The sequence below is a fragment of the Ostrea edulis genome, chromosome 1 (assembly GCF_947568905.1).
Source record: "Ostrea edulis chromosome 1, xbOstEdul1.1, whole genome shotgun sequence".
In the NCBI taxonomy this organism is placed as follows: Eukaryota; Metazoa; Mollusca; class Bivalvia; order Ostreida; family Ostreidae; genus Ostrea; species Ostrea edulis.
In genome coordinates, this window is record NC_079164.1 from 23,892,633 (window position 1) to 23,907,311 (window position 14,679).

General features: G+C 35.7%; 1 protein-coding gene across 2 annotated transcripts; it reads left to right on the forward strand.

The window, feature by feature from the left end:
• The first annotated feature begins 1,569 nt into the window (after positions 1–1,569).
• On the forward strand, positions 1,570–14,452 carry LOC130051277 (uncharacterized). 2 transcript variants are annotated; one of them, XM_056153078.1, is made up of 6 exons: positions 1,570–1,628; positions 5,229–5,348; positions 5,473–5,515; positions 7,997–9,412; positions 11,978–12,285; positions 12,492–14,452. In XM_056153078.1, the coding sequence occupies exons 2-6, from the start codon at positions 5,298–5,300 to the stop codon at positions 13,173–13,175; spliced, it is 2,502 nt and encodes an 833-aa protein (XP_056009053.1). In that variant the 5' UTR covers positions 1,570–1,628; positions 5,229–5,297; the 3' UTR covers positions 13,176–14,452. The 2 variants fall into 2 exon arrangements, with proteins under 2 accessions (XP_056009053.1, XP_056009054.1); XM_056153079.1 differs by having other exon boundaries at positions 1,592–2,228.
• Positions 14,453–14,679: the final 227 nt, after the last annotated feature.

Consider the following 14,679-nt stretch of genomic DNA (forward strand, 5'->3'; position numbering starts at 1 on the left):
TTACGAGCAGGAATTACTGACAGGATGACAATGATTCATGAATCTATATTTTCTGCTGATTTGACGGGTTTATTGCTTCAGATTCACTTTGATTCTATTAAGTTATATATATTCGATCACATATATGTAAATTATGTTGACTATTTGTTCTTTTATTTTTTAAATTTATTTTCCGTCAGTTACAGCTTGTATTGCATTAAACATTAGAAATGGAAAATAAAATTAGAAAATTTTCAGTACAAATCGAGTCCATGCCCCATTAATATTCTAAATCAGATGCTCTAAAGACACTTGACTTGTCATGTTTTTTTAGACTGATTAATCCAGTGCAGTACAAGCTCGATCAGGTCGAACTTTTCTATTGCCTCATATTAGTTTAGTTTTAGTGTTAGTTTGCTTTTCTATTTAGTTTTCTTTTCTATGTAAATATTCTATCGTTCTAAGGAAGGGACAGCTATAGGTTATCCCCAAAATTTGACAATACACTGTATCGACAATAAAAAAAAAAATGGGCGGATCGAGGAGCTGATTTTAAACAGATTGATCTTTAAATTATCTAGATGATAACTATTAATGTCCCATAATGATCACAGCTGCAGAGACGTCACTGATTAACTCCGAGTGCGTTCGAGATCGCCATTCTTCGCACGAGTACAAATTCCTAGCTATCCCGAACGCCAAGTACGCATCATAAGAATGGGTTCGATGTGTAAGACCTCACACTACCTCTGTAGGTAGTGTTGTCGAAGAACAAGAACACGCTCGTGAGTACATGTTTTCGTCATTCGCATACTGAAGTCAAGTTAGCGAACAATAAGCTAGCGACCAATAAGGATTTTTCCTAATATTTATCGCTTAGAAAATGTACGTATAACGAACCCGACAAAAAAGTACCCTCAATATACGGCGCCTAGTGCCTAAACGAGAACTTGTGCCGCTCAGGTGATCACAGGGCATTTTAGGGCATTGACCCCCCTAATGGGATCTGACCCCAAAATGGTAAGTATAGGCACCGATTTGGGGTACGGAGGCGCCAAATGTACCCTATCTAACTATATGCAATAGGGGTCTAGGTACGGCGCCTAGCGCCTAAACTAGGACTTGTGCCACTTAGGTAACCACAGGGCATTTGAGGGCATAGTCCTAGTTTAGGCGCTAGGTGCCGTACCTAGACCCCTATCGCATATAGTTAGATAGGGTATATTTGGCGCCCCCATGCCCCAAATCGGTGCCTATACTTACCCTTTTGGGGTCAGAATCTATTAGAGGAGTTAATGCCCTAAAATGCCCTGTGGTCACTTAAGTGGCACAAGTCCTAGTTTAGACACTAGGCGCCGTACCTAGACCCCTATCGCATATAGTTAGATAATAAAAATAGGGTATATTTGGCGCCCCCGTGCCCCAAATCGGTGCCTATACTTACCCTTTTGGGGTCAGAATCTATTAGAGGGGTCAATGCCCTAAAATGCCCTGCGGTCACCTAAGTGGCACAAGTCCTCGTTTAGGCGTTAAGCGCCGTATATTGAGAGTACTTTTTGTCGGGTTCGTTATACGTACATTTTCTAAGCGATAAATATTAGGAAAGATCCTTAGTGTTCGCTAGCTTGACTTAGGCATGTACACGCCAGGTAAAGGAAACACATACTTGATTGTAAATTTATACATTTTGGTCGAGGTTCAAATTGAAAAACAGATTGTTTCGAAATATTTAAGCAATATTTATATGGAAAAAAGGTAATTTTCTTTAAAATGAATCACGGAGGCCAAAGCTACTTTCGATTTCGTTGATCTTTTTTTTGTGAACGGTCATTTAGGGGGTGTTGTTAAAACGAGGAACGGAAAATATCGTATGCAATAATGTGATGAGGAGGTCAGCATTTTGCAAAATGAAAGGTTTATCATGAACAAGGGAAGCAGAAATTACAGAGAGAGCGAGAAGTCATCCACAGAATCCACCGTTTCATATACTTCATCAAAAAGTCCTAAAAGCTTTCTTTAAACGCAGGAAAGATTTAATTTCACTGAATCCACATATTAAAATCACTATGCAACCAACCAGCCATAAAATAATTTTTACGCAATAATTTATGAAATAAAATTTGAGAAAGGAATTATTTGTCCGTATACTACTGTTGAGCCCGACATCCTGCGGATTAGTGTTGAACCCGAAGAGATACAGCAGGAAAGAAAGATTGAAACAGAACCAATGAAAACTATAATTATACTAGGTGAAGTTTACAATCCATAGTATGAGGAATTAACAAATATGAAATAGCAAAAACACTAACAAACAATTTATGCTTGAATGGAATAAAGGTCATATCATTTTTTAATCTAAATATTAAGATACAAGTATTTAGTTTAGAAATAAATTGCTAGAAGTCCTCCCTATTAAAAAAAAAAAATAGGAGGGGGCCCTAAATCCACCACTGCAGTATGGATGTGCAGAGTATTGCTGTAGCGGACAGTATAAGAGGGAACTTATACTGCTTCGCTAGTGAGCTAGCTTTTCTAGTGATGTGGTAGAGTCTAACTCGAGATCACACAGGTTAAGTAAGCAACGGCGAGTGTGATCAGCACTTGGCTGGGTGACCGCTACACGTTACTGTGTCATGCAGAATGAGTCCATTTTTATGTTTCACGCTATCATATATTTCAGTAAGAAATACATTTTGTTTAAAAGGTCATTCTGAAGTCATTTCGCTGAAGATGTGTACTTTAGTAAGAAAAAGGAGTTTCGGTTCCCCAACGCCACATGAACCCCCCCCCCCCCCCCCCCCAACATTGTCTTGGCTATCTACGTGTAGATTGATCTTTATTCAATTAAACACAATTAGTCTTTGAGTACTTATTGACCTACTTTCTTTGCTTGGAATTCACATACCCACCAATTACGGCCCCTGCATATGGCATTATACACGTTGTAAGTAACAACATTCTGATTAACCACCTGTATGATGTTAATCAAATTGGTTGTTACTACGAATACCAGGGGCGGATCCAGGAATTGCAGTTACGGGGAGCGCCACTTTATGAGGCAGGGGGTCTGGATTTTACCGATTTTATAGGGCTTGAAATATGTGACGCGTCATGAGACTTTGGGTCCAAATGAGGTAATTGCGTAATAGAGAAATAACTTCACAAACATTGTATATTGTTCAGCACGTTACAAAATTCCGCAGCGGTTTTTTTTTTTCCCTTCTTCTTCATATTTTGGTTTATCAAGGTTTAAGAAAATATATTTAATATAAAGATAGTACTTACAAGTACCCAAATTCAGAACTTTAATTCTTAGACTCAGAAGAGAAAATATTGCACACTCGTAGAATATATAACGGGAGTTATTGGCCTTTACAAAAGTGAAAGTAAAAGGTGTCTTTCTCCCTTTAAAACTCTCTCTCTCTCTCTCTCTCTCTCTCTCTCTCTCTCTCTCTCTCTCTCTAATATACATGAAAATAAAAATGATATGTTTAATAATTTATACTTTAGTTTCCGTTTGTAGGTAACATTGGCAACATCAATGTTTATAGGCCCATGATTAATTATCAAAATAGATATAATAGTTAGTGCATCGATTATGAAAATTCAAGAGATTTGCCATCGTCGGATACTCACGGCTGATCTCGTCCTCTACTCATCACTTGACGAGTAGAAGACGAGATCAGCCGTGACTATCCGACGATGGCAAATTAGCATTACCTGTAGAAATGATAGCTGACGAATATAATTTCAATATCAATTCCTGTACTAATATCCAATTTATACCAAATGGTTTGTGTTAATGAGGATGGGGGGAGGTAATATACGAACATGTATGTAAATAATACGCATGTCAAGTACATAATTCATTGCACCAGGATTTGATTCTGTGGGTTATCCAAGTTGTTCCCCTACAAGCAGCATTCCATTACAGTTTTAAGTATAATAAATATACACATCAAGTTCACTGGTCATATGCTTAGGAACAGTCGTGGCGGCTCAATGGTATAGAGCATTCACTTTGTAACCGGGAGGTCGTGAGTTCGAGCTCCGTTCGTGCCAAGGCCGCGTCAAACTTAAGACTCTAATATAGGTAGTGATTGCTCCTTCTCCAAAGGCTCGGTATTTAAAAGTGAGAATCATAGGTCTTTTGGATATGACCTTAAAACTGTCGCGGTTGGTTTTGGTACGTTAAAAACCCTCACTGCTACGGCCCTGAGCGTAGGTCTAAATTTAAGGTACTTCATTTACAGCTGATGACGTCTCAATATGAGTGAAAAATTCTTGAGGGGACATTAAACAAACAATTAACATTATGGTCAGAATGTTGGGTCACTCTTTTCTTTAAAACATAAAAGAAGTGTCGGAGCTTTGTCATTCGTGCATAGGAATTTGATATTTTACATTCTTGAATATCAGTTATTGTCTTATGATAGAAAGATTATATATTAAGATTTAATTAAATAGATAAATAAACACGAATTCCAATTAGGTCTATGGAAATAATTTTTCCTGAAAACAGAAAATTAAACTAAATTCTTATAAATTTAATTTGTTCAGTGCTAAATATAATTTGATATATGACAGTAATTTATTACGATTTATCATTTCAGGAGAAAAAAAGGAAATATTATAACACTTGATTTTTCCTATGAAAATTGTTTTGAATGTTTACTTCACTACATTTCCATACTACAAAATTTCATACCATATCATAAGTCCCAGTACATACTACATGTATATACTTTGAAAAAGTACATGTTTCAAATTTTATTCATTTTTTTCAAACAAATTAGTACGTCTGTGAAATATTGGTCAACCTATTAATTGCGATGAAAAATGTAACTTGCATTGAATGAATTCAATTATAAATTGACAACATTCACTAGTCAAAGTTGCACAAAGTTAACTTGTTACTTGTACATTATAATGTTAATCTAATGAAATGATCATACTTAAAATAAACCTATTTAGTCATTTGTACTATTTCTATCATTTTTTGTAAGGTTAAATTAATAAAATAACGCAAATTTTAAGTTCTCCCAATAAAGTGATTCAAGGAATCAAAAGATTTTGTCATTAATTTCTCCGGGAGTGGAAGAAATTATTGCTTCTTTAATCGTATAGTATATTTTCCTAAACAAGATTCCACGATTTACCTTAAATTTGAAAATTTTAGGGGGGCGCCCCGCCAGCTGCGCCCCTCACCCTTAAATCCGCCACTGAATACATGTATCTGTGTCTTACAGCCATCAGAAAAGCATTCAAAGTACAAACAGCCTCCGAATAAAACAGACACGAGTGATAAAAATCCACTGATGGCGTATCGATATACCATGGGAACCGAAGAAAAAAGTTCCGATTTTGAGGTATGCATAACATTCAGTTGCTGTTTACACTAAATATCACCAGGACATTTGAATTTGATATTTTTCAAATTTAAGTTCTCATCAGCTTTGTATAAAATGAAACATTCCAACTGTTCTGTTTTAGACATATCCAAGTTCCAAAGAAATCATTTCAGATGAAGGAAAAGGTACTATTTAATGGATATCTACTAGCTTTCACCTTTTGTTTTGATCTGTAAGTGACTGTAAAACAAAACAACTTTGCACTGATATGTAATTGCATAGAATGAATTAAAAATGAGTGAAATGGTTTTCAAAAAAGCTTTGGTGTAAAATGGACCGTCCAAGGAGAGAAGGTGAAGCCTCTTGTCATAAGAGATTGTTAGGGGTAAAGCTTTTGGAGTGGATTTCAACACATACACATAGCTAATTCTGTCATTTCAATTTCCGACATCTTGGCTGTCTGGAATGTTTGTGGCTTTAAAATGTAAAGTTATGCAAACAAATCATAGTCCTTTGAATCTCGCAGAATGATTTTTTTGTCAGACAACAGAGACTGAATTCAACTACATGTACACTAAATAGATTTTGACCCATACCCCTTATCACAATCTTACAAGCCTTGTTGCTGAAATGGTAAACTTTTATAGGGTTAATATTCTGTATTTTCATTACAGAGAGAGAGTTTCTAAAGGATTAAGAAAACGGGTCCTTTACAACGTTTTATGATTCATTTAACATATACTGGGACAAAAAAAGATGGAAAATTATGTATACCATAAATATTTCCCACAGAAACCCGAAACTTTTGTGTATAATTATAAATGATTACTTTATTATCTGACCCCAGTTGCTGTTTTCATTAAACTCAATCACTGTGTTTCTTGAATAGTATCCCTCTGATGATATTATGGGTAATTGATTTGTTATTTTGCCATTTCTGTTTTGCAGTATAACACCCCTTACCTTAAATTACAATTTCACTTTCAAAAACTATTTATATTGATAAATAATACAGAAAATTCACAACAGATGCTTTGTAGAGCATATGCAATTTGTGAGTTTGATCTTTCAGTCACCTTGTGGTTTGATACATTTGATTGGCTCTAAACTGGTATTTGCTATTGCAAATGTATTGGATAGCACAGAACCAGAAAAGTACAGGAAATTACACAGATAGAATAAAATATGTTGAAATTCAATTTCAGAAGTTCAACCCCTGACATTCGCATAAGACTGCATAAACTTACCATAAAATGCCAGAGACAAATTATTATTGGAAGTCTATTCATCAATAAGAAAAATAATAGGTAGGAAAATTGGTATTCGAACCACAGATATGCAATCTGGGTTTGTCCAAAACTTCAGTGAGACTGCAGCTATACCACCTCGGCTATACATCCCATGAAGAATTTCCGAATTTCAAGCTATCTAAAGTTACCCGTCGTGGACATAGAAATTTTCTTGATAATACGACAAAAGTTATACACAAAAAGGAAGTTTTTTTCATAGAGTGGGTGAAGTCTCCATACTTTTATTTACAAAACATATTGCACCTGGACATGTACTAACATTTTTACTTAGTTTACAATAGAGACTTGGTCCACTCCATATGAAAATCTGCTTGGAAAAGTCAAATTTACTGTTATTTTGTGCGTTTTTCGCGTATAGGTGACTTTAAGTAGGATTTTTTCAATGTGCCTTTGACATGGGCACATCGGAAAAGCAATTTTGGAAGCTATGGATTGATTGCTTTAACTAGAATGCAATTTTTTCTTTTTCTGGAGAGTTTCAATTTTAACTTTGATATTTGTCCCTCTGTGGGTTCCCGGCTCGATAAAATCACCCATCTTCTTTGGGATGGAATCATGCGCACTTTGTTTGGGGTTTGTAAGTGGAAATTTTGAATTGTTTAATGAATTTGTTGCACCAACCCTTTCAGGGTTTCTAGCTTTAGCCCCAGGTCTTTTGTTTGTGTGTATGGTTTGACATCTTAATTACGGTTAGTCTTTATATGTATAGCAAGAAGGTTGATTACCAAGCACATACGAACATATATGTGTATTATTTGATACCAATTAATAATACCTAGGTACATTCTATTCATTGAAGAAATGAATTACATTTTTGAAAGTACATGAGGGTATGAACTGCGATGTTTCACATAAAGAGCGTTAGCGCTTCATAAAGTGAACTGGCGTGAAGCTTCGCAGCTCATACCCACATGTATTTTCAAAAATGAAATTTATTTCTTATGTGGTAGTACAAATCTATTCTAATTATTTCTTATATATTTATTCATTTTTCGTTTGATTATATTTTTTAAAAGTTTAGTAAATTTCGGATTGAGTAGGACTTCTACTGCCCATCGGTTTGAGTTGTTTTTCTTATGCGCATTGGATTGAGATGATATTTTTGTAACGCTAAATTTCATTCGTCATTAAATATTACCCAATAGTCATGATTCACCTTTAACTATATAAGTTACCGTTTAAACTGAGTAAATCAGAGCAGTGTACATTTTACTTTGAAGATCTAGCTGTTGTTTCCGATTCCCTTGGACTGACACACCATACCTAATTTCTGTTCAATTTAAGATTTTTTTGAAATGTTTAGTACATGTGTATGGACGATTTCAAAGGTAATTCTACATATAACATGTATTGTAGGTGGTAACCATGGTTTCCTGAATGACTCGGGAAAGGTAAAGTCTTTTCTGTCGTGCAAAAATTGCAGTCAAGAATTCAACACCGAGAGCCAGCAACCATATCTATTGCCTTGCCTAAATGCTGTATGTAGACAATGTGTACTCGGTCTCTTGGCATCAGATAAATCCATTATTGAATGTCCATATTGCAAGAACTCGCATGTCTGTGCAGAAGAAGGTATCATCATTTTACCTAAAGACAGCACTAGAGAAGTTGTATTAGGGATTGTTCGTCTGAAGAATGACGAATCTGGCATGGAATGTGAAATGTGCACCAATAAGCAAAAAGCATCTCATCGATGTTTTGATTGTTCCTCCTTCCTTTGTTCAGACTGTGTTAAATTACATTCTAGTTTGAAAGTATTTATCAACCATTCATACACTGAAATTGGAAGTCTGCTGGCAGGAGATATGGATAACCTTAAGTTGTTTTCTTGTACTATGTATTGCAATACTCCTGGTCATGAGCGAGAAATAGTGAAAATGTTTTGTTCTTCAAAGTCGTGCCAGAAAGCAATTTGTTTGCTATGCGCTGTAAGTGCTCACAAAACACACAGTTTATGTGATATATCCGATGCTGTGAATGAAAAGAGAGAACTGATAAAAGAACTAATGCAGATTGTAGAAAAAAGAAAACATCACTCTCTGATGTCATTATCTGTACTTGAGGAAAAAATGAGCACGTTCCCCAATGAATGTGGACAACTAAAAGATGAAATTAGGCAATGTTTCTGTAAAGCAAAAAAAGTTCTAGAACAAAGAGAAAATGAACTTTGTGATGCAGTAGAGATCAAACAACTTGAAAGAATGGCATCATTAGAGTTAGAAAAGAAACGATTGAGTAAGTTGTCCGATTCCTGCGTGGAGACTTGTCATTATATTGATGCGGCAAATAAATTTGACGGTCACCAGTCGTTTTTAAATGTCGCTACGTGTATTGAAAAGCGTCTGAAAGAACTGCAATCTCAATCATCTGAACTTCAACCGTCTGATACCTTTGAAAAGATGAAATTTACTCCAGAAGAACTAGATTTAACAAGAGTGAATGGAAAACAGTTTGGAGAACTCATTATGACCAAGTCAAGCCCATCTATGTCAGTGGCAACTGCTGTCCCTACGGTTTGTTGTGTTGGTGAAGAAATAACATTCAATGTAAAATTGCTAACACCTTTAGGTCTGTTCATAGATGATGAGGACATTCAAATTTGTCTCAAGCACGATGGAATTTGTATTAAAACTATTCCATTAACACCTAGAAAATGTAGTTTTGTAGGGTCTTGGAAAGCCGAAAAATCTATGAACCTCATTTGGAACATCATCAGTAACGGAATTGAAATGGACTCTCCCAAAGGCCTTCTACAAGTGATATGCTTTAAAGGTACAAAAATAGGTACATATATAGAACATTTAGAGGGAAAGGCAACCCTAACCACATTGTTGCTGTTATGAATAAAGTATTACTTACTGATATCGTAAATAACCGTCTTTAACAACAAAAATCCTTGCTTAACGATTAAATCAATATTAATCTATCATATATTTTAAATTACTCACCGCCAAGAGAGCGGCCATTGAAGTTTAATTTATGACGTTACACTATCTGTTACGGTTTATTTCATCAGCAGGATTGTAAACGTGACAAGTCACAAACAGTTAAGTTTGGAGCCGTATAGATTTGAGCCCGTTCTTTTGCAAGAAGAAATTAAGAAAAGAAGACGTTCAGTGGAGTCGCAGACCAGGCAGACGGTACACGTTTCTTCATAAAAATGTCTCGAACCTGAACTTGTCATTACGCAAATGATGGATTCACGTGCACGTTTTACATAGTCTTTTCTTTTCAGATGACTTGGTTGGGTCAGGAATTTCGAGAGAAAAAAACCAACCACCTTTTTTTTTTTTACCTCTCCCCTTCGCATTAGTTAATTAACTGTTTGACAGGAAGGCATCAACCTATTTTCAATGTATTCGTAAAATCTACCACATGCACATCTTTGATGATCTTAGAATCTCATCAAAACCAGAACAGACGGTGTGACGTCAAAATTATTGCTTTTTGTGGTCTTGAATACAAAGGAATTCCACATCATGGCAGCCTTTATAGATATCGGGAATTTCAATTTTTAACATTTTCAATCTAATTAAAATCAGACTTCTTAGATCCGCGCCGTATACTCTTCTTAAGTGAGCGTATTCTAGGATCTAATATTAATTAGATTGTAACATTTTCAAATTAGTATTGAAGCTTATCTAGGCTTTATATCAACAGAATAGTATGACAAATCTTTATCATTTTATAATGAAAAAATATTTTAGGTTGCCTTTCCATTTAATGAAATTAACCGTTTTAGCTCACCAGAGCCGAAGGCTCAAGTGTACTTTTCTGATATTTGTCCGTTGTCTGTCGGCGTCATTATACACTTTTCAAGTTTTCATTTCTTCGCCAGAGGCATTGGGCCAATTTCAACCAACTTGGCACAAAAGCATCCTTTGGTAAAGGGTTTCAAGTTTGTTAAATGAAGGGCCATACCCCCTTCAAAGGGGAGATGATCATAAAATGCTAAAATAGGGTGGTGTCATTTAGAAACCCTCTTCTTGAGAACCACTGGGCCAGAAATGCTGAAATTTACATCAACACTTCCTAACATAGTGGAAATTAAAGCTTGTTTGTTAAAATCATAACCCCGGGGGTATGTTGGGGCTACAGTAAAGGTTCAAAGTTATGCCTGCGAATATATAAAGAAAATATTTTTAAACATTCTTGTCAAGAACCACTTGGCCAGAAGAGTGGAGATTTGCCTGTAAACTTCCTGATATATTTAAAGTCAAAATTCAAATTGTTCAAATGATGGCCCCCGGGGTAGGTTAGGGCCACAATAGGGGATCACAGTTTTACATGCAGATATATAGGAAAATATTATTCTCCAAAACCAATAGGTCAAATTCAATGAATGGAACAAATCATCCTTAGGTTAAGGGGATTCAAGTTCAAATGAAGGTCCATACCTCCTTTAAAGGGGAGATAATCACAAAAAATGCAAAAATAGGGTGGAGTCATTTAAAATCTTCTCAGAACCACTGGGCTAGAAAAGCTGAAATTTACATGAAAGCTTTATGACAAATTGGAGATTCAAGTTACTTAATATCATGACCCTTAGGGCTAGGGTGGGACCACAATAGGGGATCAACGTTTTACATGCGAATGTATAGGGAACCAAACTTGGCATAAAGCATCCATAGATGATTTTTTTTTAAATATGAAAGGCCATACCCATTTACAAGGGCATATGATTGATTGATTGAATATTGTTTAACGTCCCTTTCGAGAATATTTCACACATATAAAGACGTCACCAAGTATACATGATGTCACGTTTGATTCACGTCAACAGACAATTAGGTCCACATCATATTCGGACAAAACTCTACTCTGTTCCATTAAGAGTTTTAAATACGTTACTTGAAGAAGCCAAAGCCAGGTAATGCTTGGATTGATTGATTGAATATTGTTTAACGTCCCTCACGAGTATATTTCGCTCATATGGACACGTCACCATTGCCGGTGAAGGGCTGCAAAATTTAGGCCTGTATTCAGCGCGTACGGCCTTTGAGTAGGAAGGGATCTTTATCGTGCCACACCTGCTGTGACACGGGTTTTCGGTTTTTGCGGTCGCATCCGAAGAACCGCCCCATTTAATGGCCTCTTACCATCTTATGACAAGCAAGGGGTACTGAGGACACATTCTAACTCATATCTCCACGAGACAAGAGCATATGATAATTAATGTATTTGTAGTAAAGTTTATTAATTAAGTTTGATAATTAACGAGTGTTTTAGTTGTTATCTTTAAAAAGGGTTTTTTTTTCTGAACCAAGCTGTTTGTATGGTGATAGTTTTGCTGCTGACCTCAATTGTTTGCTAAGTTAATTGCATATTTATTTACAGATGAAAATTCACAGGGTGTGGATGATGGGAAGAAAACAGATACTGGTGATGCAGGCAAAACCCAACAACTATTAGTGGTTTTTAAAATGTCAGAATGTGAATTCAATTCTTTCAAGTACTTTGGTGAAAAAGAAGGCATTCAAGCATTCAAAGATGTTGCAAAAAATTTGAATTATAAAGATGGGGAGTTGCAAGTATTTGTGAAGAGTGAAACAGCAAAATCAGAATTACAACACCATCATGAAAAAATAAAGATAAAGATGACGGATTACTACAGAGTTCCAAATGAGAGGACAAATGAAAGGCTGGTAGGTTGGAGGTCACAATAGGGATAGAGATCAAAGTTTTACATGTTTTACATTAAATATGGGCCAAGGTGACTGGGGTGAGGGATGTAGCCCTTGGGCCTCTTCTTTAATTTTTTATTTCCATATGAGCAAGGTGACTTAATTTTAAAGTAAGTATTGTGGCCCATTGACCTCTTGTTAATCAGTACTTTTACTTTAAATTGTAGGATTCTTTGGATGGCATACAAATATTTGAGAGCGTGTCAGGAACAATTTCTCCGTTTCTGCAGCGGGCTAAAATAGAAAAAACTGCTCAAGAGTTTGGTTGTGTATTAGGAGATGACAAATCAAATGGAACTTCTGTAACAGCTACTGGTCTCTCTAATCTGCTGAAACTAAACCAAAAGTTAACAGCGTATTTATCTGCAGATGAAAATTCAAGAGGAAGGAAAATTGCAGAGGAAAAAAATATAAGTGATTCACCCATACCCAATAAACTCCCATTGGTTATTAAAATGTCAGAATGTGAATTCAATTCGTTCAAGTACTTTGGAGAGAAAAAAGGCCTTCAAGCATTTAAGTCTGTTGCAAATAATTTGAAGTATAGAGATGGGGAGCTGCTAGTAGTTGTCAATAACGAAACAACAAAATCAGATTTAAAAGAGCATTATGAGAGAATAAAGATAATGAATACAGATGAGTATGCTGTTCCAAAAGAACAAACAGGTAAAATACCTGATGTAGTCCAAGAAATTCAGAAAGAATATCCAGATGCCTGTTTTTATGGCGGTCAGTCACAAATTATAATCACTTGTGATGATTATGCTCAGCTGCAAATAACAAAGAATGCTTTGAAACTTAAGGTAGAGGGTGAACAAAAAAGCAGAAGATTTCGGAAGATATCGAACTAGAAGAAGATATATAGTTAATGACTCAGATTCTGGACTTTCTGCATCAAACACAGAGAAGTTTGGAGATACCTTGGAACTGAAGCAGTAGAGGGACTCGTTGTGAAGATTTATTTGGGCAGTATCACTAGACTTAAAGTTAATTGTATTGTCAATGCAGCAAATGAATCTTTAAGTCATGGAGGGGGTGTAGCGTTCACTATATCAGAGGCAGCTGGTTATGGATTCGATCAAGAGAGCATGGAGTACATCAGAAAGCATGGTCAAATACCAGTAGGTGAATGCTGTGTAACAGGTGCTGGTAATCTGCCATACCAGTGTGTCATCCACATTGTAGGACCAAGATGGCATGCTTACAAAGAGGATGAGAAAAAGTATTGTTTGGATGACTTTCAGCAGGCTGTAGAGGTCATATTTAAGGTATCACACCGGTAATTGTCCAATCGAAATGAACTTAGTCAATTGTAGTTCCATATATTTAAAGAAATATTTTTTTCTTGCGCGATTTCTCTCATTTCTTCTTCTTTTCTCATAATTTTTGTACCCCTGATTAGGAAATTTTGTGTAATTTGTAGAAATAATCAAGTGTATACAAAGGAACTATTTGATGTTGGTAGCTGAGGCTACTTCCTGAGGTGCACTCCGACTGTTTACACACATGTGAAAAACACGTGGATTTGAGGGTAGTCTTGTTTGCGGGTAATTTTTTTTTGAAAATGCCGCGTAGGATGTTGTTTTTCCGGTTTCGGCAGACGAGACAGGTAACATAAAACATTTCCGACTGCGTTGTTCGGCATCAATTCTGTAAACTGATTTTTAATGATTTTTCCCTCTATAGTAATATACAATGAAAATAATTACCGGTGTGATACCTTAAGAAAGCGGAGGAATTAGGAATGGCGTCAATAGCATTGCCAGCTATTAGGTCAAGTATTCCTGTCATATTTCTGCAAATTACTTTGAATAACTTGACAAATATGCTATCTTTATTCAAAGAAAAATTGCCCGTATATCAGAGTATTAATCTTATGGTATGTTCGTACAGTACATATGTCTGTCTGTTTGTCAGATATAAACAGTACATGTAAGGCTAAGATCATCAAACTTGATACACATTTTCTCTATCAGGATGATAGAAATAAATGAGGCAAAAACTGAAAATGTTTTTTTCAATTTTCAAGTAAGTTGAAATAATTTTTCTTTTGCAATTTTAAGTTGTATATACACTGAAGTTCATAAATCCTAAAGGGCATTGTAATCAATAAAGAACTGAAAAAGTTGTAGAGACTTTTTATCATTAAGGTTTTCACGAAATTTTACAAAAATGCTGAAGTATGAGCATATTCCAATTTTATACTCCCATGGGTACTTTCAGTACTTAGATTATATTGTTATCATGAGATAATTTTCTGATCGTCGCAAACAACACTAATTGTCTCCGTTCACACTAAGTAGGGTGGGTATTCCGGGACTCAGTAAGTGTGGCTAGTAACGATCATATTATCTG

Bases quoted from the DNA above. Each gene is read 5' to 3' on its own strand.
- LOC130051277 (XM_056153078.1), top strand. From the start codon at position 5,298: ATGGCGTATCGATATACCATGGGAACCGAAGAAAAAAGTTCCGATTTT. The intron at 5,349-5,472 runs GTATGCATAACA...GTTCTGTTTTAG, and splicing joins AAAAAAGTTCCGATTTTGAG to ACATATCCAAGTTCCAAAGA. The intron at 9,413-11,977 runs GTACAAAAATAG...ATTTATTTACAG, and splicing joins ACAAGTGATATGCTTTAAAG to ATGAAAATTCACAGGGTGTG.